The sequence below is a fragment of the Ictalurus punctatus genome, chromosome 2 (genome assembly GCF_001660625.3).
Source record: "Ictalurus punctatus breed USDA103 chromosome 2, Coco_2.0, whole genome shotgun sequence".
NCBI lineage: Eukaryota > Metazoa > Chordata > Actinopteri > Siluriformes > Ictaluridae > Ictalurus > Ictalurus punctatus.
Window position 1 is genome coordinate 22029360 of NC_030417.2, and position 27189 is coordinate 22056548.

The window sequence follows — 27189 nt, forward strand, 5'->3', positions numbered from 1 at the left end:
TTTTATTTGCCTCTCATGAAGAGGATCTCTGAATGTTAAACAGCTTTCAGAGTGTAATTAAATAGAATCGTTTTGAGAGCTTAATGTAAATATGAGTCTGATTTGGAGTGTTGATATTTCTGTGGATATCTCTGCGGCAGGCTAGGGAGCCCAAGGCATTGATGAAGATCCAAACCATTAATGCCACCTTTCAGCCGACCAAGATTGGCCACCCTCACGGGCTCCAGATAACCTACCTGAAGGACAACAGCACCAGGAACATTTTTGTGTACCACGAGGATGGAAAGGTTAAGACACATATGTGATAATTCATTTTCCAAATGAGTATTCTTTAGATGTTGAAGAAAGTTATCTTAAACTTAGAGTGCTTATTATAGACACATTTTGTCAGTGATATAATTATGACATATTACATATTTAGTAGCTGGAACCTAAATGATTTAAATGGCAGTCTGTATTTTGCTATGAAGCAATATGTTAGAATGTGTTTTAACTTTTGACTCCCACTGCTGGTCATGGGGAGAAATGACATGTTAATCACTGATGCAAGCAGCAGTGCTCTTTTCTGTTCTTAATGTATGTGGTTTTAGGAAATAGTTGACTGGTTCAACGCAATACGAGCTGCTAGGTTCCATTACTTGCAAGTTGCTTTTCCCAGAGCCCCTGATACTGAAGTAAGTAAAACCCAATACATACACACAAGAGTGCACAATACACAAGGAATTCATAGAAATACAAGAACATCTATTACGCCATCTCCCCAGACCAGTTCTTTTCATGGGAACCTGAGGTTTTGTGGTTGAAGCCTTGTTTTAGATACAGATGGGACCATTAAAAATGCACGGGAAACGGGATCCTATGATTTCATGCGGTATGACGCGGAATCATGCGCATGCTGTGGGCACAGGAAATACAAGCCCAGTAACGGGTAGTCATGTTTCATTTGAATAAACATGGCTTGCTAGTAGATACAGTAGTTATGCCTGGACATATACTCTATACACATATATTCTTTTAGCAACCAAACAGTGCTTTTTCTTGTACTGAACCGTTTTGCAACAAGCAGCAGAGCGCATTAAACATTGTTGAGCCTGAAAAAAATAGTGTGTGTAGTCGGTTAGATTTAAGAAAAAATATTTTGTATGGTTTACATAAAAATATTACGATTCTCATCAACACTTTGTCACGTATCATGATGTAACGGAGAGAGGGACGGATGCAAGTGCAGTATGAACAGTTTTATTTAATGAGAGACAAAGGCACGTAAATCCAAAATGCGATCCAAAACGTAATCCACAAACATGCAAGAGGTCAGGCAATTGGCAAACAGGCATACACGGGGCTAGGCAGGAATCAAGGTCGTGGTCACGGAAAACAGGATCGAGACACAAAACATGAAACAAACAATGGCGCGATACTGGGAGCGGAGAAACCAGCGTGAACTAAACTGAATATGACTATGACGATCGTAAGGACTCTAAACTAAGTATCTAATATATCTATTCTATCTAATATTCCGCGCTGTTTGCTGGGAGGCGCGCGGTATCTATACATACATAATCAGCCTCGTAATGGCTGACGGTTGAGGGCAATTCGGACACACGTGACACAATAGCCAATGACGGAACGGGGAGGAGACATAACAGAAACATAACAAATGCACGTGTCGAAATGTCACGATTGTCAACAAGGGAAAAGCAGGTGCTCGCGCACCTGCTCGTGCATGTGCGCTCACATGCTCCACAGCGCGCTGCTTGAAGGGGAACTCGTGACACACTTACGATAAACCTAATTTGAACAAGTTTCTAATTGCAAGAGTGAGCATGGTTGAGTCATGTAGTATAGGTAACTATAGTATTTAAATTACCGTGATTACAGTATGTGTACTAGAATAGCACAACTGTAACATGCAGAGTTTAGCACGCCAGTGACCGGGATTCGAGCCTCAGCTTAGTTCAGTGTTTTTTAAATGAGCATTTTTTTTCTCACTGTAGAAAATTCCTCAAGGTAACGTTGAATGAATTCCATCTTTGCCTTTCTTGAAGAATAAGAGGAAGAAGAAGAACTGAGAGAGTGCGAAAGGCACTCAGTTAATGTAACTCAATTCAATCACGTGTACCGATGTAAAAATTTGAACTTTTTTTTTCAGTGTGCGTGTGTTTACTTTAAACCATGTTTTTTTTTTTTTTTTTTTTTTTTTTTTTTTAATGATAATGAGTTTTTATTGGTCACATGTACATTACAGCATAGTGAAATTCTTTTCTTCGCATACCCCAGCATGCCAGGAAGTTGGGGTCAGAGCGGAAGGTCAGCCATTGAGCAGAGAGGGTTAAGGGCCTCGCTTAAGGGCCCAACAGTAGCTTGAACCCCCAACCTGCTGATCAGTAACCCAGAGCCTTAACTGCTAAGCCATCACTGCCCACTAAGCCATCTAAGAAAAGAACAGAAGTTTCCATCAGCAAGAATAGAGAAGATGGAATTCATTCAACGTTACCTTGAGGAACTTTCTACAGTGGAAACTACAGTGGAAACCCCCCGCTCATTTAAAAGACCTGTAGAATGAGACTCGATCGTGCTTACATTATATACTTAAATCTTGTAATTAGAAACTTGTTTAGATTAGGTTTATCATAAGTTTTGATACATAATTTAAATGTTATATTTAAATGTAATATTTTTATGTGAACCATTCGACCACACATTCCATTTTTGACTATACTGTGTTCAACTGCAGTATGTTGTTCCATGCGCCACCTGGTGGTTATTCCACCTGGTGGAAGCACAACAAATGAATTTAAATGCTTAGAACAGGGTACCCCGTGATCACACCTGACGAATCGTATGAAATTGCGTGAAAAGATGCGCATTCTTAAAGGCCACATCTGTAAGCCTGTCACACATTCTCACAAAACTTGTTCACATCTTCACTCTAGATTCTAATGAACTGCCTTTATTACTTCCTTGTCTAGCTGGTGCCCAAACTGACAAGGAACTACATTAAGGAGGGTTACATGGAGAAGACAGGTCCAAAGGTTGGAGCTTATTTGTTCGGTTGCTGACCTAAAGCATGCTTGAGACTTTGGCAGCAGTTTTATGAACTGCAAGCTGCTCCTCAAATTAGGACAATAAGAAAATATATAGAAGAAGGGAAGTGAATAGTGACATGTTGATAAATTAAAAAAAAGTTTTTAAATAATGAAAGTAAATACAGTAAAGGATTAAATTAATTAATTAACCATATAGCTATGTAATTAATTGTGGCTATTTTGTGTCTGTTCTAGCATACAGAGGGTTTTAAAAAACGTTGGTTCACCCTGGATGACAGGAGACTCATGTACTTTAAAGACCCTTTGGTGAGCAGCAGGTTATGATGACTATTTAGATGTCTTTGAATATGCACTCACCATCCACTTGAGTAGGAGCACCTGTACACCTTATCATTTATGCAGAAATGACTTGTTGATAAGATAGGTGATTTTATGCATTGTGCTGCTGTCACATGATTGGCTGAATGGATAACTGCATAAATCAGCAATTGTACAGGTGTTCCTATTGAAGTGGATGGTGAGTGTATGTGAGATATTTTACAGCAAAATGTTGCTTTAAAGAATTAAAAATATAAAGCTTCATCTGCATTGATCTTATAAGTGTCAGACTTTATGGCTCAATATATGGCTTATATCTTAACGTCATATAATCGTCAGCTAGTACCTTATAGGTGCATCTTAAAAAATTAGAATATCATGGAAAAGTATTTTTTTTCCCCATAATTTCATTCAAAAAGTGCTACTTTCATATATTCTAGCTTCATTACACATTAAGTGAATTACGGCTTACAGCTCATGGAAATCAAAAATCCAGTATCTCAAAATGTTAGACTAAAGAATTTATAATACAGAAATGTCCCTCTTCATCTGTTGCAACTGTCAGTATAGAATTTATGATGACTAGAACTAGCCAAGAAATAAGGCTTGAGCAAAATGTGTGCAGTTTAGTAATGTCCACTAGATGATGCTGTAGTATTTTGTTGTAAGGGCTGCAACAACTTCAATTTGTCTTGAAGCTAATTGATTGTTGGGATTTGTATACTGTGGTACTCCTGACCACACTAGTTAATCCCTATTAGGCTGGGGATAACTAGCCTACAGTCTGCACCTTATAAGTCAGTGAAAAGCAGCCCTGTTGGACCCCTTTGCCAATTTCAGTGTAAGCTGAGATTAATGTATTTTCTTGAGAAATCTATATACCACCAAGTCTGTCAAATCATATATATGTTCAGAAAATTGAAGAAAAAAAATATTTGAACTAAGGTTTGAGAGATTTAATTTACTGGGACTAATACTGCAACAAACAATTCTCCGTCAGTAGGAAACTCCATGTTCATTAAATGGTTATTCTTTTTAATAATGTGGACACATAAACAAGTTAAAAATGTATGGGATAGCTTATTATAAACATTCTTACAGACTTGAATATTGTGAGACCTGTTACCCAATTTACCTCACTAATGCTAACATTGTAACATTCTGCATAGGATGCCTATGCACGAGGGGAAGTGTTCATTGGCAGTAAGGAAAGTGGCTACACAGTAGTACCAGGCCTGCCCCCCTCCACGCAGGGCTACCACTGGCAGTTTGGCATCACCATTGTGACACCAGACAGAAAATTCCTCTTTGCCTGTGAGACAGAGGAGGAGCAGAAAGAGTGGATAGCTGTATTTCAGAGTGTCATCAATAGACCCATGCTACCACAGGAGTACGCAGGTGACCTTCCATTTACATGCTTTATTTTCAGCCTTATTATTTCAAGGTCTTGAAATAATGGGAGCGTTGATATTAAATACCTGTTAGCTTTATATGCTGTTGTTAACATTCATGGTACATTACTTTCCTTTCTTGCTTCTCTGTTGCATCTTCATCAAATTTAAAATGTTTCATCCTCAGAAGATCAGCAAACAGTTCTGATGCTATGTACTCTTTCTGAAAACCTATGTTGTGACACAAATATCCTAGCAAATTTCAACCATCCTATATCTACTACACTTGAAGCATAAGTCTTGTTAACATGGTCAATAATTTCACCATTAAATTAAAACAGTAGAAAACCCATTGACTAAAAATTATATATATAATTCACTCTTTCAGATAGAAATCCTTTCAGAATGTGTGATTAATTGTTACTAAAGTTGTAATAGTATGTTGGTACCACAAGAATTAGATATATGCATGATCAAATAATTTTGATCTTACTTTATTTAACATCAAACAATATTTTGCTTTGTGCCTTATGAAATATAGGGTCTTTTACTTAAATAGTGTCTGTGGTCTGGGAATTATTTTTTCTGGCACTGTCTTGTAGTTGGAGTATTTTTACTATCAATCTTTTGGATTCACTTGGCCTACTATAAAGATCAATACTGGCACGGTATATTTTGTTTTTGTATACAGCTTGAAGCACAGACACATCCTGTTATAACTACTATTCTAACTGAGCTACTAGGCATGCTTAGACTTTTTTTTTTCTAATCTTGGCAAAAATTCCTTTCCCAACATCCAGAAAATAGTGGAGTCACAATATATTTAAGAACAATGCTTCATGCTGCTATACAAATCAATAAGGCAAAAGTTCCAGACCTATTTTGTTTGCTTTCTGTTCTTGCCTAATGCAGTGGAGGCGCACTTCAAGCATAAGCCCTGACTGTTTCTGAGAATCAAGAGCTCAGAGATGAAAGCCTGCAGCAAGGCCCAGCACCAAAGTCTATCATAACGGGACGCAGAGAGAGACAGCGGCAAGACAGCAGCTCCAGAACACTCAGACTGGGCTCACAACGACTGTGCAAACACTTGCTTTAAAATACTGCATACTAGCACATCCGTGTTCCATCCGAGTAGCTTCAACTAAATCATAATTCTTAAGTCCCTTCTGACAAAGATGTCATTTGATGGTGATGTTAAATGAAAGTGACACAGAAATGATGAGGGGCCTCCTTTATAAGACTTTGCATGAATTCCAGAGTGAAAATGTACATACTCATAAAAAACAGGAAATTGCATGTGCAAAAAGAAAAAAAAGAAAAACGCTGTTTCTGTCTATAAGCGTCTATTTAAAACTTGATAAATAAACAAAAAAGGGATTATGTCCAAAATACCAATGAAATTAAAAAAGCTAGAGATGTGAATTGGTTAATTAAATTACAGGTTAGGGGAGATGAGGACCGGGAGCCCATTCTGCTGTGCCATGTTCTGGAGCACAGCACATGCCCTCACAATCCGGCAGACCTTTTCTGGTTGGTGCAACAATCTCCCACCTGAAGCAGTGATCTACGTGAGAATAAAAATGTTTATTTATAGAATTAAATTGCTTTTCAAAGAAATTCTGACTAGGTGCCTCTATAGCAATGTGAGTGTAGTCATTTGCTTTGATTCTATGAGGAAAATCGACATTGCTGCAAATTGCCCTTTTATTTTGGCCTCTTATTCACTGTGCAAGGAACTCTGAACTCTAACTATTTATAAAATTATGTAGCAATTTAGTAGATCCGTAAATGTGTGAATTTACTTTGCAGCTGTTTTCAGCCTGTAATTACCCACAATTAATACCAAAACATAACTATTTACTATTTCAGATAGGGGATTAAACTGCAAATAGTTAGTTGGAGGAATATATCTCAATACATAGAAACAAATCAATTAACCGGTCTACACAAATACATAAAAAAACACATAAAAATAATGTTATGCTTTTTATGTCCAAGAAGTAATCTGCGAGAGCTGCGATTTGCATATTTAGCGGTAATTCTCTACATGTCCTCAGGGTGTCGCTAATCCCCACGGTTTCTAAAATATGGCGTCTGGCTCTATGCGTGGGTCAAAGATTTTGTAAAATATACCGTCAATTTCCTGCCAAGTATTTTATTTTATTTTTTTATATATCCCGGTTTCTGTGTCAGAGGTTGCGTGCGTACATTCCAGATCCATTTTTGTGCATACGCAATCTTTATAAATGAGGCCCCAGGTCATATTTCAAGCTACCGTAGACCCTATTGCCTGAGACAGACATGCAAACTTACTGGGTCAAAGTGTCTAGTGAAACTCCTCATATTTATTTATTTATTTGTATGTCTTACTGTGTTGAAAGTCTGGTATACTTGTGTGAACACTGAAGAAAGACATTAAAGGAAAAAAATGGACTATGTAATTGATATAAGATGCTTGCTAAGCTTTGTGTATAATCTGTGCATAAAATTATTTTAATGAAAAACCATATGCACCTGTGTATGTGGTGTTATCTGCAAATTACACAGTCTGCAAATATCCTCCATAGGAGTGCACTACTGTTGCAGGTCTTAAAATGTAAGTGCACTTCATCCATTGCCATTCATCGAGTTAATGTTGACCATTTTTAGGAAATAAAAAAATCTTGTGATTCCAATTTATACTTTTATTACACATAAAACTATTGCACAACAAGAAGCTTAATGTCTCAAGAAGCTCACAATGCATTACTATGAGGTGATTTATAGTTACATCCAGAAAGCAGCAGGTACAAATTACATTTTCATTCCATGATCCAAGTAAACACGTTGAGAAAAAAAATGTCTATACAAAATAAAATATAACTGTGTAAACAGCACAATTTTTTTTGTCAAACTTTTGAGAATAAGCTTTAGGTGCATATGCATATACAGTATGCATGTACATTCATGTATCTTCACACTCCACATCAACATTACTTACATCACACTAAACAGTGCCTATACAAGGTCTACATACCCCATAGAAATTCTTATGTTCTATTACAGATTAACATTAAAACATTTTTTACTACAGGATAACCAGAACCATTCAGATTATAACTGAAGACTAATATTTATAACATAACCAAAGAAAAAGTGATTAAAAACATAATTTCAACAGTTTTAAAAGAGCTTTGGTTTAACCAAATGCTTTCTAAAACAGCGCTAATCAAATAGGTTTTAAAGAGAACAGAAATATGACACATTCTCTTTTACCTCTAAAATGGTAGCGATCATCTGAGTTCAGAAATGCAACAGGCTACTCAGCTAGTGTGAGTCTGATTAGTTCAGTGAAAACAATTATTGAAAAGTATATAAAATTATTATTCTGGTGATTATTCCCAATTTACTACTATCCACTGAATACTTTAAGATGCATTATCATTAGTTTAATTTGGAATAAATATACAATAATACATTTGTTACACACCAATGCATAAATACTCATTATTTCAATATTGTGATAATAGGGGGAAATACCTATTCATTCTGACAAATTGACAATTATATGTCAAGAAACAGCTATAAATGACAGTGACAAACACTGGTTCATTTCTCTTATGCACCGAGGTATAACAAATGTATTACTATATTTTTATTCTAAACAAAGGCTAAAGATAATGCAGCTTAAGTATCCAGTAGATACTACTAATTTGGGAGTAAAGTAATTACTAGAATAATCATTAAGTCTACTTATTTTCATTGGTCTGAACTTTTCAGAATCACTCCAGCTGAGTGCAGATAGAAGCCTGTTGTTCTCCTGAACTCAGATGATCACTGCAGCTATAGTGATGATATGAAGAGTCTGGAACAATATGGCTGTTAAGTATTACAATATATAGTCTAACTGACTGTCGGGACATGCACAGATTAATGAAACCCACGGAAATAGTTAATGTATTAATACAAACATATGCATTGGCTATAAAAAGATCATCAAAAAGATTGTGCACAGTATAATATCATTAGACATATAGTATAATATAATGTACAAGAGGGTAGCCAGATAAATGGTTACTTATTTTCATTCAGTTTTAGAAAATGTGATAGTTTTACTGCATTCACATGTCAATGTTGGTCGGTTCAGCCCAAATGTGTACGTTTCAAAAAGGTGTATAGAATTTCTATAGGCATTGTAAATTCCATAGAGTCATTCATAAAATATAAGATAATGTACGATTTTCCATGGTTTCAGAATATAATTTGTTTCTAAAACCCTGTATAACACTTTACAGAATGATTTAAAAAATAACAAGGTACTAACACTTGTTTACAATTATGTAGCTTACTTTTAAATAATGTTTTTCTTTTGTGATTTATTTACTTTCCTCAATATTCAAGGTTAATCTACATAGTAGTTCTATGTGACTCGGAATTTTTATATAACAACGACAATAATTAATGTGCTGATGTGTATGTAAAGTAACATGTAAAATGAACATGAACTGCTAACAGTGGATATAAGAAAATACACAATGCTTCTGAAAATATGAATTCTATAAAATAAATAGCTTCAAACTTTCATCCATAATATAACTTTAACTGTTAGCATTTCCATTCATAAAGGACAGAGAACAAAAAAGGGTTTGTTAAAATTTTATATATATATATATATATATATATATATATATATATATATATATATATATATATATATATATATATATATATATATATATATATATATAGATAGATAGATAGATAGATAGATAGATAGATAGATATAGATATATAGATATATATAATTAACCGAATAATAATAGCCATTCTCAAATTCTGTAAAAATATATTTTTTTAAAAACAAACAAAAACCCTTAACACTTTAATATCTATACAAACAAACAAAAAAGCAGCAAAAGCTTTAACATGTACAATGTCTACAGTAATTTGTCAAAAACAATCTCAGAAAACACCCTTATTGTAGCTTATGTGCTCAAAGCTCCAAATTATGAGGTTTGAAAATGCCTTTAAGTTAAGTCAATTTAAGTAAATGATGGTGTCCAAAACATGGCTGTGATGTTAAACTGGTGTGACAGTTATATTCCCCTTGGTCACATATCAAACTTTGAACTTTGAACAATGCACATCACATTGTCCGGTTTCCCCCCATATTCAGAGTGTCATGGTTCAACAGAGTTAATGGATTGCTTTTGACAGTGCTGCATGTGGGTGTTATGCATTTGTGTACATTGAGTACATGTAGGAGCATTCAGAAACTCCCTTTGGAAGTTATGTAGATTGAAATAGCTCACTGTACACCATCAAGCATGTAGACTGATTACTGATTTAGCATGCTATATTCCATACAATATCATGACTGAAAGAAGTATGATATATGTACATTATATGTACATATTTTGCTGTGATGTCTAAAATACTGTCAGTAAGCTTTGGCCTGGCATCTTTATTGAAATAGCCCAGTTTCAGAAATATAATTAAATTTGGCCAACTATTAGGAATGATGCAGTTTCTTTTCTTGATAACTGGATTCTTCCTTCAAATTAAAATGGCGCACACACACACACACACACACACACACACACACACACACACACACACACACACACACAACAAATTATATTATTGAGAACAACTTGAGTGAAAAGTAGAATCTTTTACATATTAACATACATTGTTTTTTGCTTTAATGACTGTGCACTTTCATAATCAAACTCAAAACCGTTTAATTATTATTATTTTTTCCAGATTGGGTGAATGGTGTAGGAATTACAGCACTTTTTATATGCGGTTCCCCCACTTTCAAACTCTTTGTACCCTCCACTAATATTGGCACCCTTGGTAAATATAAGCAAAGAAGGATGTATTTACCAAGGCTGCCAATATTAGTGGAGGGAACTGTATACGCCTACCTCCTGGAGGGTGTTTTTGCCCTGACCAACTATTGTGGAGGGTTTTTTCTTTCCTGGGGAAAGAATTCTTCTGTCCTTCACTACAGTTGTTTTGTGTGGTATTTCAAGCCTTTCGATGTTCTTGAGGTCACCAGTGCTTTCTTTTGTTTTAAGAATTTACCAAATAATTGTTTTAACCATCTCTCTTATACTGTGGTAGACATTTAAATTAACAATAACTTTGTCACTGTCCAAATATTAATGGGCCTTACAGTGTGTGTGTGTGTAACCATAACATTAAAACCACCTGCCTAATATTTTGTAGGTCCCCCTGGTGCCGCCAAAACCGCTCTGACCCACCAAGGCATGGACTCCACAAGACCTCTCAAGGTGTGCTGGGGTGTCCGGCACCAAGAGGTTAACAGCAGATCTTTTAAGTCCTGTATGTTGCGAGGTTGGGCCTTCATGATTGTTTGTCCAGCACATCCCACAGATGCTTGATCAGATAGAAGGCCTGTGAAATTGGAAGCCAAGTCAACACCTATAACTTTTTGTCATGTTCCTTAAACCATTGTTGAACAATGTTTACAGTGCACAACAATGTTGGCAGGGCAAATTATCCTGCAGAAAGAAGCCACTGTTGTTAGGGAATACCGTTGCCATGAAGGGTTGTACTTAAGTGGTAGGACTCTAGGTTTCCCAGCAAAACATTTCCCAGAGCATCAAACTGACTCCACCGGCTTGCATTCTTCCCATAGTGCATCCAGGTGCCATCTCTTCCACAAGTACTGACCATTACATATTGGGAACACCCCACAAGACCTATCGTTTTGGAGATGCTCTGACCCAGCTGTCTAGCCACCACAATTTGTCCCTTGTCAAAGCTGCTTAGATCCTTATTCCTTGCCCATTTTTCCTGCTTCCAAACACATCTACTTTTAGAATTGACTGTTCACTTGCTGTCTAATATATCCCACCCTATATATAAATATATTGTGGAGTCCATGCCTTGACAGGTCAGAGCTGTTTTGGTGGCACAAGAGTGACCTACACAATATTAGGCAGGTGGTTTTAATTTTATTTAATGTTTATGTTCCCCATATATTTAGAAAAGGGCAGAATTGTGCTTCTCCAGAAACAGTATGAAGAAAATACAGTATCCATGAAGCCTTCAACCTCTCCCAGGCTTAAAATAAACTAAAAATCAACACATAGTACAACAAATCTGATGAAATGCTGCACACTGTTCACTGCTTGCCATTTATCATGCGTTCAGGGTACAACCACTAACCCAACCATGTGAGATGTCCACATACATACACAAACAAACAAAAATTCCCACAGCTGGGCAAATGTAAACACATTTATGATAACCATATGTGCATACACACGCACGCACACACACACGCGCGCGCACACGCACACACGCGCGCGCACACGCACACACACTTGTGGTTTTAGGTCCTGCAGCACCCTGTGGTCTTCATTTCCTTGTTGACATACTCATGCAATTTAAACTTGGGCTCATCCAAACCCTTCATGGACCTGTGCTTTAGTTCTCTGTAAGGATGAAGAGAGAGAGAAAAAACAGCATTAAGACTGAAAATTGCTTTTTTTTTTTTTTTAGATAGCATGGGCCTGTGAATAAAACAAAAAAATCGTTTTTCCACAAAGTTCAAATATCAATGATTAAAAAAAACCCCCAAAAAACTAAAGGGCATGGTACTGCTCACTTATGAAACACCATGTATATGCATGATGTGCTGCAATAGACTGGTGTCCCACCCAGGGTGTATATTCAAGTCAATTCTGTCAAATGAGTTTTTATTGTAATTCCTCTATATACAGTGGTGCTTGACAGTTTGAATTTGCAATATTTATTCATAAATATTTTTCAAGTCCTAAAAGAAGACAAAGAGAACCCAATTAAACAAATGAGACAAAAATATTATACTTGGTCATTTATTTATTGAGCAAAATTATCCAATATTACATATCTGTGAGTGGAAAAGTATGTGAACATTTGCTTTTAGTATCTGGTTTGATCCCTTTGTGCAGCAATAACTGCAACTAAACATTTCCTACACATTGGCTTGGAGTAATTTTAGCCCATTCCTCAGTACAGAACAGCTTCAACGCTGGGATGTTGGTTGATGTTGGTTTTGGTTTCCTCACATGAACTGCTTGCTTCAGATCCTTCCATATTTCTCTTGGATTAATGTCAGGACTTTGACTTAACTTCAGTCTTCTTTAACCATTCTTTGGTAGAACGACTTGTGTGCTTACGGTTGTTGTCTTGCTGCATGACCCACTTTCTCTTCAGTTCACGGAGAGATGTCCTGAACTGGTAAATGTTCTGCACTTATGTAGCACCTTTTAACCTTAGCGGTTCTACTTGGAGCACTTTACACTGTTTCTTATTCACCCATTCACACACACATACATGAAAGGTGCTAGCCTGCCATTGGGAGCAATTTGGGGTTCAGTGTCTTGCCCAAGGACACTTTGGCATGTAGGCCAGGATTTGAGCTGCCAACTCTATGATTAGCGGACAACCAGCCCTACCACCTGGGTCACAGCCGCCCTGACATTTTTCATTTAGAATTCGCTGATATAATTCAGATTTCATAGTTCCATCATTGATGGCAAGCCGTTCAGGCCCAGATGCAGCAGAACAGGCCCAAACTATGATACTACATACATCATGTTTCACAGATGGTATAAGGTTCCGATAAGTTCCAAATAACATGCTCTCTGTCTGTTCTCTCTCTGATAGCCTGTACATCTTCATAGCTGAGAACACAGACGTTCCTGTTCCTGTTCTGACACAATAAGTGCTCTGTTCCAAGTTAAATCAAGCAATGATCTAACTCCTCCTCCTTTTCTGTATATATACTCTGATCATTTCAGCATTAAACTAAGACACTTTCACTGAACTCTGTTTCTGTGTGACTTCTTCCCGAGCTCAGTACTGAGAGGGTAAACCGCAGCGTGGGTCCAAGAATTTCATTCTGAGGCCGGTATCAGCAAAATCTTAACAGATTCCTGGACATCTGGACGGATGTAAGTGATCTTTTATTTTCTGCCTCTGTGTAGATATCCTTGTATTCTTTATGTGTGGGTTGAAAATATCACATCGTTTTAGTCCATGGTGTTTTCCATGAACGAAGGTCTCGTAGAGACTCTGTTACTACATGATTCAACAAAGACAGGGCACTTCAAAAGAAACTATATTTGGTTGAAAACATCACACCATTTTAGTCCGCTGTATTTTCTGCGAATGCAGGTGTCCTAGAGACTTTGTTACTATGTGACTGAACAAAGTAAAACCTGCTACCTTTTTTTTTTTAAAAACTGGACAATAGGACCTAACGCTGTCTGATACCATCTAAGAGTAAGATAACTGTGAAATAAACCATGGGAGGAAGTGGTCAGTCCAAAATTAGGCCAAATCAATGGATGTATGATCATGGCATGGGTGTATTTGTACAACCTTTAGTAGATAATCTGGCAGGATGGATAGAGGGTCAACTCCAAACTGCCCCAGTGGTAATTTCAGCAAAACCAATAGGGATGCCCACAGAGTGAAGGAACCCCTTCTATGCTCTCTCTCGTACTGAGTTCACATGTCGACACACTGCCTATTATTTACCTTTGTGTTGAGGGTAACTCATACCCTTTCATTAGGGATGCACCGAATGTTCGGCAACCGAAATTATTCGGCCGAAAATAGCAAAAAAAGCATTTTCGGTGGTGTTCGACCGAATAAGTGAAAAGGCCGAATAAATTTGACCGAACAATGACGTGTTTGATGACACGACCAAATAACCTAGCAACCAGAGTGAGACGTGCGAATGTCACGACCTCGATGAGGGGGCGCGCGCATGCACGAGCTGTGGACACGTGCGTTTGTTTTGTTTCTGTTCCAGAGCATGTTTCTGTCACGTCGGGAGACGTAAGGGAGTAGAGTACGGAAGCAGGTAAAGACGTATTATTTAAAGACAGGCAGACAAATCCTATATCTGTTATAATACTCCGCGAGGTGTACAGGGAGGCGAGCGGTATATATCCCGAATATAATCAGCCGTATATAACCGAATAGAACCATTTTTTGCACTCGTCAATGCACTTTTTAAATGCACATTTTAGTTGTCGGCTACAGAGTGTTACATTCTTTCAGCAGTCAGTTATAGGCCTAACATAGGCTATTCAAGGGGGGCTCAAAAATGACCACATAAAAATATTTTTATTTGACGAATTTATTTATTTATTTAAAGTTATATTGTGCCTTGTTGGTAGCTTATGGCTGCTGGAATGAAAAAAAAATGTTCAGTGTTAAATAAATATTTTGAAATTGCAGTTTTGGTAATCGATTTGTTTCTTTGAAAAGCAAGACAAAACAGTAAAAAGCACATTTTGACTATTTAATTTATACAATGGTGAAAAAAATGGCAAAATAAATGGAAAAAACACGAAAAAACGTGTTTGGCATTCGGCCAAGTTTTTCATTATATTCGGTTTTTTTCATTTTCAGAATTTTCATTTCGGTGCATCCCTACACTTTATGGTTGACACTGGTGCCACTCGCCCCTAATTTGGTACACAGTACGAAGGGAAAGTATCAAGGTCTAGCATTAACTCTATGGTCTGCACTTATATGGGACTCTATGGGAATAGATCGGGGTCCTGTCACCTGTCCAAAAACAAACTCCCTATATGTTACTTGCCCTGATGACCCTGACATTTAGTTTTTTCACAGATTTGTTGTCATCCCTTCATCTCCTTTCAACTTATTAGGTCGAGATTTAATGTTTAAACTGAAGTGTTCGCTCACAATACATAACAGACAGTTTACACTGCTCACTCCATCTAACCTCTGTTTCTCTTCTTTTTGTCATGTTGCTGACAATGAGCATGAGCCTGACAACGTCAAGCGTCTGCTGCCTGATGCACATGCCTCAATACTTAAAACATTGGGGGCTCAGCATTCTAATGAAGTGGGTCATATCCAGGTATCCTCATACACTGTGAATCTGAAGACTATCCAGCCCGTTAACTGTAAGCAATATCCACTATCAGCAGAAAAGGAACTAGGCATACAACCAGTGACTGACTCATTATTAGCACAGGGCATTGTCATGACCACCTAATCTCTGTACCATACTTCTGTCAATCCTGAATGTAAGCCAAATGGTAATGGATGGTGTCTCACCCAGCACCTAAGGCGCATAAACAACCTTGTCATACCTATTAGCCCTTTAGTGCCTGACATAGCATTTATTTTGACTGCAATTCCATATTTACATACGCACTTCACTATCATAGACTTGTGTAGTCTCTGAGAAGACACAGCCTACTGTTACATGTACCTTTAAAAATCAGCAATACACTTGGACCTGTCTTCCTCAGGGTTTCATTGACTCTCCCGCTGTGTTCTCGTCTTTGTTGCATCAAGCCCTCTCATCACTTGTTCTTCCAGAAGGCTGCTGTCTGTCACAATATTTGAGTGACATTTTGCTGTTGGCAGACGGACATGAACTTTGCAATGAAGGCTTTCTCAAACTCCTGACACACCTAGCTCAATGTGGGTTTAAGGCTTCTCTCACAAAGCTTCAGCTCTGCCAAACAACCGTCCAATATCTGGGTTTCTGCATTTCCCAGGGACAATGGCAACTCACCTCTGATCGCATGCGTGCCATAGGGGACCTCACACCACCTGCCATGCTACACGGTATACTAAGCTTCTTGGGACTCAAACTACTGTTGTCAATTTATCCCCACCTGCTCACACCATGACAAGGTAAACTCTGGAAGGAGGGGAGGAAGTATATGTTGATGGGTCATGTTATAAACCCAATGACTCCACATTTTTCAGTGGCTAATCCATTTGTTCATTACCAAATATTGTTCACAAGGCTCACTCCATCCCCTTTCATTCTGCTCAGGCTGCGGAACTCGCTGCTCTCCCCCATGCTTGTCATGTCTTTAAGGGTAAGGCTGTTTATATATACACTGACTTGCATAGTGTAAGCTTTTGACATCGCACATGATTTTGGAAAGATATGGCATGCTCGTAGTTTTCGTGCCGCTGATGGCAAACCTATATCACACACCACGCTTGTTTCTGATCTTTTAGAAGCCTCGCTCTTACCTGACAGGCTTGCTATTGTTAAGGTTAAAGGTCATGACTCCTCTAACACATAAGGTTCATAGTAATTCCCTGGTTCATGAAGTTGAGAAGTGGGCCTCCAAAGAAGGCTCGCCCAGCCCCTTTGTCTAGAATAGTGTCTCTGTTTTTCACGTTTTCTCATTCTCTAACTCTTCATGAGATTGATGTTGCTTTTTTACAAATGCAGGCCTCTCCAGTCAACCTTATGTTTTGATCCTTGGAAGGTTGTTCCCCACTGTGTTTCTCATGCCACAAGAAGAGGGGTGATCTTGGCTATAACATCAAGGTTTAGTATTTGAGACACTCACAAAACTGTTAAATTACTTCTTGATGCATTGTATATTTACCTGTGCCAGAGTAAATATACAAGGAAAAACCACCAAACATGATGCATTACCACCACCTAGTGGCCCCCTTTCAGGCACTGCAAATTGACTTCACACACATGCCAAATGCTTTTAGTTATTGTGGACACATTCTCCAAATGGGTAGAAGCTTTCCCATGCTCAAACGAAAATGCCAACACTGTTGTTAAAAGTCTAGCCAAATAAATAATCCCACGCTATGGTATCCCTCAGGTGATTGATAGCAATAATGGAACACCCTTTGTTTCTAAGGTAACACAGAAGCTTTGTGGAAATCTGAATATTGATGGGCACTTCCACATCCCATATAATTCCCAAAGTTCAGGAATTGTGGAAAGAAAGAATTGTTCCATCAAGAACCACCTCACTAAGGCACTACTAGAGAATCCTTCCAGCTATTGGACTGAGCTTTTCCCGTCATCCTATGCGAAATTTGTGTGACACCTATGAAAACTGTCTCCTTTTAAGATCATTATGGCCAGACCATTTCCCACTCCATGGACAAAGGGTAACCCAGGTGTTTGTTTTACAGGAGTTCAGGACATGATTGCCGGCAACTATACAATGAGGCTCTCATTGAAACGTACTGCTATCAAGTAGCCCTTAGGGGGCCTCTTCTCATGTCAGCTTAACACATACACATATAGCATTATTTTTTATTAGAAACAAACACATGAACTCTATCTTCTACTCTAACAAAGCTTTACTCCTTTGCTACAACTGCACCCACTCGTCATCAATTGACCTTTTCTCCCGCAAACAGGACACGCCTGTCTAACACTACTATGCCCTTTATGTTGTCCCAACCCTTTGTAAATGCATGGCCATAAAGGTGACCATTGTTTAAGGGAATGGATGACTTGGGGCAGGTGCAGCATGCGCAGGTCCCATTAGGACCTAAGAGGGTAATGCTAAGTTCCACATACCTTAGGCCTTCTCTCTGTCTGCTCTCTCGCTCTATCTCTGATCGCCTGTATTTCTTGTATCTTCTTATCTGAGTACAAAGAAGTCCCTGTTCCTGTTCTGACACAATAAGCTCTCTGTTCCTAGTTAAGTTTAGCAATGATCTAACTCTTCCTCCTTTCCTGTATATATTTTGGTCTCATCCATCCACAAAACATTTTTCCAATTGCCTTCTGGCTTGTACATCTCTGGACAGATCTCTGAACTGTGTTTTTTTTTTTTTTTTTGGAAAGCAGTGGCTTTTTCCTTGCAATACTGCCATGCAGACCACTGTTGTTCAGAACTCGTAGACTATTACATGGATTATGTTGGTAAACCACTCCTGGAGAGAGTAACAATGGTCTTGAATTTTGTCCATTTGTCTGACTGTGTATTGGTGGAGCCCAAACTCTTTAGAGATGTTTTTTGTTGATGAGCATCAACAACTCTTTTACTGAGTTCCTCAGAAATCCCCATGGTTCATGCCATGATACATTTCCGCAAACATGTGTTGTGTGAAGATCAGACTTTGATAGATCCCTGTACTTTAAATAAAAAGGTGCTCACTCACTATATATATATATATATATATATATATATATATATATATATATATATATATATATATATATATATATATATATATACATACACACACACACACACACACATATATATATATATATATGTGTCCATGAGAGGGGTGAGAGGGGATGTCCACAAAATTGGTGGCTTTGTGGATGCAGCAGTTGATGCATGTGTCAATGGTGGGTAGAAGGACCCTGATAATCCTTTCCGCTGTCCTCACAAATCGCTGTAGGGTCTTGCACATAGACACTGTGCAGTTCCCATACCACATGTCGAGTCAGCTGGTCAAGACACTTTCTATTGCTCCTCTGTAGAAGGAGGTGAGGATGGGCTGGGAGAGTTTGGCTGTCTTCAGCCTCTGTAGGAAGTGGAGGCAATGCTGGACTTCTTGACTAGGCAGATAATATTGAGAGTCCAAGAAAGGGCCTCCATCATATGCACACCAAGAAACTTGGAGCTTTTGACTCTCTCCACAGTTGTTCCATTTATATGCAGTGGTGAGTGGTCCACTTGAGTCCTCCTGAAGTTGACAATCATCTCTTTAGTCTTACCAACATTAAGTGATCAGATTATTGTCTCTACACCCTTCTGCAAGCTGGTTCACCTCCTTTCTGCATGTTGACTCATCATTGTTGCTGATGAGGCCCACAGCTGTAGTGTCATCAGCAAATTTGATATGATTTGAACTGTATTTGCATCACAGTCATGAGTCAGCAGGTTAAACAGCAATGTACTGAGCACACAGCCCTGGAGGGCGCCAATGTTCAATGTGGTGGTGCTGGAGGTGAAGTAGCCAATCCTGAAGGACTGGAGTCTAGTCTCTAGTCTCCCAGTCAGAAAGTACAGGATCCAGTTGCCGAGGGAGCTGGTCAAACTCAGCACGCTCAGCTTTGTTATCAATTATTGTGGCATGATTGTGTTGAATGCTGAATTGAGGTCTATGAACAATTATCTACGCTTTTTGTCCAAATGCGTCAGAGAAAGGTGGATGGTAGCAGATACAGTGAGGGAAAGAAGTATTTGATCCCCTGCTGATTTTGTACGTTTGCCCACTGACAAAGAAATGATCAGTCTATAATTTTAATGTTAGATTTATTTGAACAGTGAGAGACAGAATAACAACAAGAAAATCCAGAAAAACGCATGTCAAAAATGTTATAAATTGATTTGCATTTTAATGAGGGAAATAAGTATTTGACCCCCTCTCAATCAGTAAGATTTCTGGCTCCCAGGTGTCTTTTATACAGGTAACAAGCTGAGATTAGGAGCACACTCTTAAAGGGAGTGCTCCTAATCTCAGCTCGTTACCTGTATAAAAGACACCTGTCCACAGAAGCAATCAATCAATCAGATTCCAAACTCTCCACCATGGCCAAGACCAAAGAGCTCTCCAAGGATGTCAGGGACAAGATTGTAGACCTACACAAGTCTGGAATGGACTACAAGACCATTGCCAAAGCAGCTTGGTGAGAAGGTGACAACAGTTGGTGCAATTATTCGCAAATGGAAGAAACACAAAAGAACTGTCAATCTCCCTCGGCCTGGGGCTCCATGCAAGATCTCAAATCGTGGAGTTGCAATGATCATGAGAACAGTGAGGAGTCAGCCCAGAACTACACAGGAGGATCTTGTCAATGATCTCAAGGCAGCTGGGACCATAGTCACCAAGAAAACAATTGGTAACACACTACGCTGTGAAGGACTGAAATCCTGCAGCGCCCGCAAGGTCCCCCTGCTCAAGAAAGCACATATACATGCCCGTCTGAAGTTTGCCAATGAACATCTGAATGATTCAGAGGACAACTGGGTGAAGTGTTGTGGTCAGATGAGAGCAAAATGGAGCTCTTTGGCATCAACTCAACTTGCCGTGTTTGGAGGAGGAGGAATGCTGCCTATGACCCCAAGAACACCATCCCCACCGTCAAACATGGAGGTGGAAACATTATGCTTTGGGGATGTTTTTCTGCTAAGGGGACAGGACAACTTCACCGCACCAAAGGGACGATGGACGGGGCCATGTACCGTCAAATCTTGGGTGAGAACCTCCTTCCCTCAGCCAGGGCATTGAAAATGTGTCATGGATGGGTATTCCAGCATGACTATGACCCAAAACACATGGCCAAGGCAACAAAGGAGTGGCTCAAGAAGAAGCACATTAAGGTCCTGGAGTGGCCTAGCCAGTCTCCAGACCTTAATCCCATAGAAAATCTGTGGAGGGAGCTGAAGGTTCGAGTTGCCAAACGTCAGCCTCGAAACCTTAATGACTTGGAGAAGATCTGCAAAGAGGAGTGGGACAAAATCCCTCCTGAGATGTGTGCAAACCTGGTGGCCAACTACAAGAAACGTCTGACCTCTGTGATTGCCAACAAGGGTTTTGCCACCAAGTACTAAGTCATGTTTTACAGAAGGGTCAAATACTTATTTCCCTCATTAAAATGCAAATCAACTTATAACATTTTTGACATGCGTTTTTCTGGATTTTTTTTGTTGTTATTCTGTCTCTCACTGTTCAAATAAATCTACCATTAAAATTATAGACTGATCATTTCTTTGTCAGTGGGCAAACATACAAAATCAGCAGGGGATCAAATACTTTTTTCCCCTCACTGTATGGCATCCTCTGTTGAGTGGTGGGGAAGGTAGGAGTACTGAAATGGGCCCCGTGTAGTGAGAAGACTGCTGTTTGTGTGTTTCATGACTAGCCACTCGAAGCACTTCATAATGATAGGTGTGAGTGCAACAGGCCGGTAGTCATTCAGGCAGGACACGATTTCTTCGGGCAAAGGGATGATGGTGGTTGTCTTGAAGCACACAGGGCTTAGCTCAGGGAAGTGTTGAAGATCTCTGTGAGGACTTCTACAAGCTGATCAGCATGTTGCCTGAGCACTCTGCCAGGTTTGTTGTCAGGACCTGCAGCTTTACATGAGTTAACACTGGAGAGTCTGCCTGATGTCTACTGCAGACAGACAAAGTACTTGGTCTGTGGGAGTTTGGGTGGTCTTCCCTTCTGGCATGTTGTTCTGTGCTTCAAACCATGTGTAGAAATGCATCAGGGATTGAGGCATCACCATCACAGACAAGGTATAGCTTTGTAGTCTGTGATGGCCTGATTGTCTTGCCACATATGCCTTGTGTCCTTGGTGTTTGGAAAGTGACTGTAAATTCTTTCTGCATAGTTGTGCTTTGCCTCTCTGATAGCCCAGGACAGATTGGCCCTTGCTGTGCGGTGGGTTGCCTTGTCGTAAGATCTGAAGGCAGTGTTTCGAGTTTTCAGCAGTGAGTGCCCTTGAGAAGTCATCCACGGTTTCAGATTTGCACGAGTGGTGATGGTCTTGAAGGAAGTCACATCAACTATGCACTTGCTGTTTTAGCCAGTATTCCTCCAAATCTGTGGTGTTGTGGTATGTAGCAGCCTCTCTGAACATATTTCAGTCTGTGTGCTCAAAACAGTCCTGAAGTGCTGACATATCTCCCTCAGACCAGGTTCTTGCCTATTTCAGAACCAGTTTGGCAGGTTTCAAGAATGGTCTGTATGCTGGGATTAGCATGACAGAGATGTGGTTTGAACAGCCGAGGTGGCAGAGGGGCCTTGTAAGCATGAATGTTTGTGTAAACAAGGTCTAAAGTGTTTGTACCACAGATTGTGAAATCAGCATACTGGTGGAATTTTGCCAGCACTGATTTCATATTCACATGGTTATAGTCTACAGTGACAAAGAAAAATCCATCGGGGTGTGATGTCTGTCGGTTACTGATAACCCCATAGAGTTCCCTTAGGGCTTCTCTTGTGTTAGTGCCAGGTGGAATGTACACCACAAAAATGAGGACGGTGGTAAACTCTCAGGGCAAGTAGTATGGCCGGCATTTCACAATCATAAATTCCACCAGTGAAAAACAGTAGCTTGAGACCACAACGACATTCCTGCACCATTCATTGTTTATGTAAATACACAGACAACTAACCTGGAATCTGACCAGACAGTGCTGCTATCCTGTCAGTGCATTAAGCGTTTAGCCTAGCTAGCTGAATGGCTGCATCTGGTATGTTGTTGTTGAGCCATGTTTCCGTAAAAACAAAAACACAGCTATTCTTGACTTCATGCTGAGTAGTTAGCTGTAGTCTGGGTAAGTTCAGTTTATTGTCGAGAGAGTGAAAATTGAAGAGGAGAATGGATGATAGAGTCAGATAGCAAGGGTCAGCCTTTAGCCTACCACGGATGCTGGCTTGGTTACCGCACTTCTGCTGCCTCGTACACTGTTTCCAGCACCCACTTTCCCGGTCAGTGTCATTAGGCAATACCGCTGTCCAGGGCCTGGTTCGTGTAGCAGCTTGAGTTAGCATAACTCTTCTGGCAGTCCATTGTTTATTCCTCCTGAGCTTTGTTCTCCAATGTTCAGTAAAAGTTGGCGATGATAAACGTGTTCACCAATGCTTCTGATGTACATCTCCACAAAAAGTTTCCCAATTGCTGTAGACTACATGTAAACTGCACCATATTTGTGGACCCGAAGTGCCCGCTGCATGGTAACTCGTCGCCATCTTCGAAGTGCCATTTCTAACGTTTTATTCCCAGCTTGCACCCAGTATTTCTGGGATAGGCTGGAAGATGAAGAATGAATGAGTTTGTAGGCTTACAGCTATATATTTATATAAAGGTACCATATAATGATTTTCCTAACATAGGCATGCATTTATCATAGGTCTGCCTGTTAATAAACAAGATATGAAAGCCACAACTCTAATATATTGAAGAAAATAGAACATCATAAGTGCAAGAACATAAGTGCAATGGAAGAACACAATGAGGACCAAATGACCTGCTGATGTTTTATCATTCTCATTAACAAAGACCACACAGAAAGTATTTTCTTATGAGCATTGTATCTAATCTCTCCCCCAAACTGCACATGGAAGGTCTACTTACTTGGCTATGGCAGTGAAGGCCAGGTCCACATTAAAGCCGGATCTGGCACTTGTCTCCATAAAAGGCACCCCAAACTCCTTTAGCACACAAACGTACACACATGGGGAAAGTTGTCAGTAATATAAAATAGCATTAGTTTAAAGAAATATTCTAATTTCATACTTTATTTTTTAACCTTGTCTATCTACTGCATGTGTAATGAATGTAAGATTAACACTAGTCTCTTGTATGATGAAAAGGTCGCATCATGGACAAAAATACACAACCAGTTAAAAATAATATTAAACAAAATCATGGCTAATATATAAAAAAAGAAAGGTGCAAAATTGTGGAACACTTGTAAATGTTTTCAGGATTTGGACCCACGCATACATCTATCTGCATAGTGAGGAGATCCCAAGCAAATAAGGCCATTATTTAATATATACATGCAGAAAGAAATTAATCAAATCAAATGAGGCCAGTGCTTGGTGTTACCTCTTGTATGCTAATGCACCTATTATTCAGTTGAGCTAATAAAGATCTCTCATTAACATTTACAAATGACAGTAAACCCCAGGACCTACATCTTAGTATGGGGTGCACACATGTGCAATTATGATTATAAACTTGGAGTAGACTCAAAGTAGACTATTCCTATACTTGCAATAATTATTAATTATACTGATTTAGATTTTTAAACTGCAAATCAAGCATTTGAAAGATTGTTGAAATATTATGCTCAAAATTATAAACTCTGACCAGACATGAGTTTGATTGCGCACATAAGTAAGGTGAATTTCATGAATAAGGAAATTGATTGTATAATGTGATCATACACAATTTGCTGAATAAATCCTTTCTATTCAACATGAATATTAAGTATTCATTGCTCAGTTTTAAAGCTGAAATTAAAAAGCTTTGAAAATATGAAACAAAATAGGTGCTTTTAGTCCCTTTATTCTCTGTCACATGACTACCATCTCTTAGTATTTGCACTCACACCTGACACCAGGATGATTCCCAGGACTGTGAAAACTTCTGTTTCTAATACTGAAATAAATGTTATTTCTTTTAACTATAACTAAGCCAAAATGTATATTGCTTAATACAAAGCAATGGCTAATTAATTGTAAGGTGTGGAAAATTTAGCCCACTGAAGAAGCAGGGTTAGGACAACAAACTTGGGAATACAGATATTAACAATGGACTCTGTAGACAGATTAGACAGTTAATCACTATTTAATGGGCAAGCAAAGAAATCCCCACAACACTGTCAGTGTGCAGGAGAGAGAACAATAGCTCGACACTCCCTATGTTACATTCTTCAATCACCTGATTAATCAAAATAAAAGTCACTAATGTAGATAATACAACAATAAACAACAATACTGTCTATGCAGCAACTAAAATTAATTTATATTCCACACTACTCAAACCATAGGAAATAGTCCATGTTAAAAAAACAGTACTTCTGTACTGTTTTTACCACTATGCATGAGTAAACAAAATAACTGTTAAACCAAATTCGACTCAGTTACCCAAGAACAAGTAATGTGTGCATCTTTTTTTCTTATGTCATAAAAAAGTCTCTCAGTTGAGCTCAAGCTTAAGATGAGTTTAACTGACCTACTAACTAGAGGCCTATGAAAATGAACAGTGTCTTGAGAACTATGGAACAGTCTTCTATTGGTGATATTTCCACAGTAGAGGGCTGCTGCACAGCACTAGGCTATTCTTCTGGTAAGGGCTGTCTCTGAACCATCCTTCAGGCTGGGCCACCCTACTGTCTACGACTTAATCAATGGTAAGTCCTTTGGTGTAATTAATGTGGATGAGCCTGGTGAAGCACTGTGGAGCACATCTCCCTCAAAAATTCTGGAACACCATTCTCAGTGATATATTATTCAAAGATGTGGTATGCAACAGCTACAGCTCATAGAGCTTTAATAGGATACAGAGTCACAGTACTTCAGAAAATAATACTAAGTTGCCAGGGCATATCTATACCCAGTGACAATTACAAAAAAAAATAATAATAATAATAATTAAAAAAAAAAAAAAATCACATCCTTGTAAAGAAATGTTTAACTCTCCAAACAATTGTCTACCACTCATGGTCAAAAGTGGACTACTTCCGTTCAGTAGCATTTAATACAACTGGCATACTCTACAGAACCTTTCAACACCCTGCTGTTCTTGGTCAAGGACGAAGCTAATCATGTGGTGAGAGGTATCAGTATAGAGGACAAAGGACTAGATGAAATCAGGATAGGCAAGAACAGGAGGGGATGAGTCTACATGAATTTGATATGTTTTTCTGTCAGTTTATGTAATGGAACTGCTTTCATCACAAAGCCTATGATAAAAACAATAGTAGTACGAGCATAGTTAGAGTATTACTGAACATTATAATGTCACCAAAGAACTCTAGAATCTTAGACCAATGGAGACCATGTAAAACCAACTCCGTTCACGAACGTATGTAGTGTGCATAAGGCTTGGGTCGATTGACAATAATATTGGGAATTGGTTATAGATTCCATCGGCAGATGGATAGATTCCACAGTTTAAATGTCTGTTGAAATATGTAGAGTCTGCAGCTTTGAGATCAACAAAAATAAATTGCGTTGAATATTATAATAAGTAATACCTTTTGTCTATTTTGTAATCCTGTATGAACAGAACAGAGAATCAAAACATCTTCCCATGTCTGTGCTTCTAAACAGATGAAGCCAGGAATGTCTTCAATCTCAAAACATAAATGGGGTCTAAATTAAGAAAATGAAACATTAAACCACTAAACATTAATGCTAAAGATTGCAGCTATAGCCAACTCATAACCAGCTTCTGCAATTTTTTTCTACTGTAATGACATAACATGTACATGACATGCATTATGTTTGGCCATGCCCCCTTCTTTTCCCCCTTCAAAGCCACAGGCAATCAGCAATACGTAGAGGGCATGATTTCACACAGGCTCACAAGCCTAATGCACAGTGACACAGACAATGAGCCTAAAGGTACATTCACACATACAGAGATTTTATCGCTGCACTATGAAGTCCCCAGTAGGCACTCCTGCTACTGTTTGCCATAGTAACATGGATAGCACAATCAGCATTCCACTTTTGACAACAAACCAATTTTCTCGCCACTAAAATTAAACATTCTGGGGACAATGTGTCAACACAGGAAATATACTGACACAGTGATTCTCTAATGAGTGATACACCAGGACCCATGTCTAAGAGGATACTGATTTCCTGATCTTGAATCTGTCCTTTGGTTTAAGGTGTCCACCCATTAGTCTCCAATGAAGAAATTCCCATGTGACTGGGTCCTGTAGGTTATGAGATTGGCCCTCCAGCTACTACCCATTTCCCAAGTGCTGGGTTGCAGAAAAGTGTACATGGCGTGAATGGGGTAGCTGTGGATTCTGGTAGCAGTCTTTGTGAAATTGCAAAGTATACAAATAAAGTGAAAAACAATCAGAAACTTTTTTAGGGAAAAACAGAATATACTTTTTGAAGCACCTTTTGATTTTATTGCACCACTCAGTCTATCAGTATGTGGG

General features: G+C 38.8%; 2 protein-coding genes across 3 annotated transcripts in view; one reads left to right on the forward strand and one right to left on the reverse strand.

Moving 5' to 3' along the window:
* Positions 1 to 7592, forward strand: part of LOC108276756 (arf-GAP with dual PH domain-containing protein 1) — a 52769-nt gene extending 45177 nt beyond the window's left edge. For both annotated transcript variants that reach the window (XM_017488664.3, XM_017488672.3), the window contains 6 exons: positions 141 to 287; positions 591 to 674; positions 2970 to 3032; positions 3282 to 3353; positions 4535 to 4763; positions 5669 to 7592. In XM_017488664.3, the coding sequence (XP_017344153.1) occupies positions 141 to 287; positions 591 to 674; positions 2970 to 3032; positions 3282 to 3353; positions 4535 to 4763; positions 5669 to 5697 (624 nt within the window). In that variant the 3' untranslated portion in view covers positions 5698 to 7592. The remainder of the gene's footprint in view (positions 1 to 140; positions 288 to 590; positions 675 to 2969; positions 3033 to 3281; positions 3354 to 4534; positions 4764 to 5668) is intronic.
* Positions 7593 to 9518: 1926 nt separating this feature from the next.
* Positions 9519 to 27189, reverse strand: part of LOC108274410 (ras-related protein Rab-26) — an 83531-nt gene continuing 65860 nt past the window's right edge. The window contains exons 8-9 of the mRNA XM_017484531.3: positions 23634 to 23710; positions 9519 to 12204 (exon numbers count right to left, since the gene is read on the reverse strand). Coding sequence (XP_017340020.1) covers positions 12102 to 12204; positions 23634 to 23710 — 180 coding nt within the window. The 3' untranslated portion in view covers positions 9519 to 12101. The remainder of the gene's footprint in view (positions 12205 to 23633; positions 23711 to 27189) is intronic.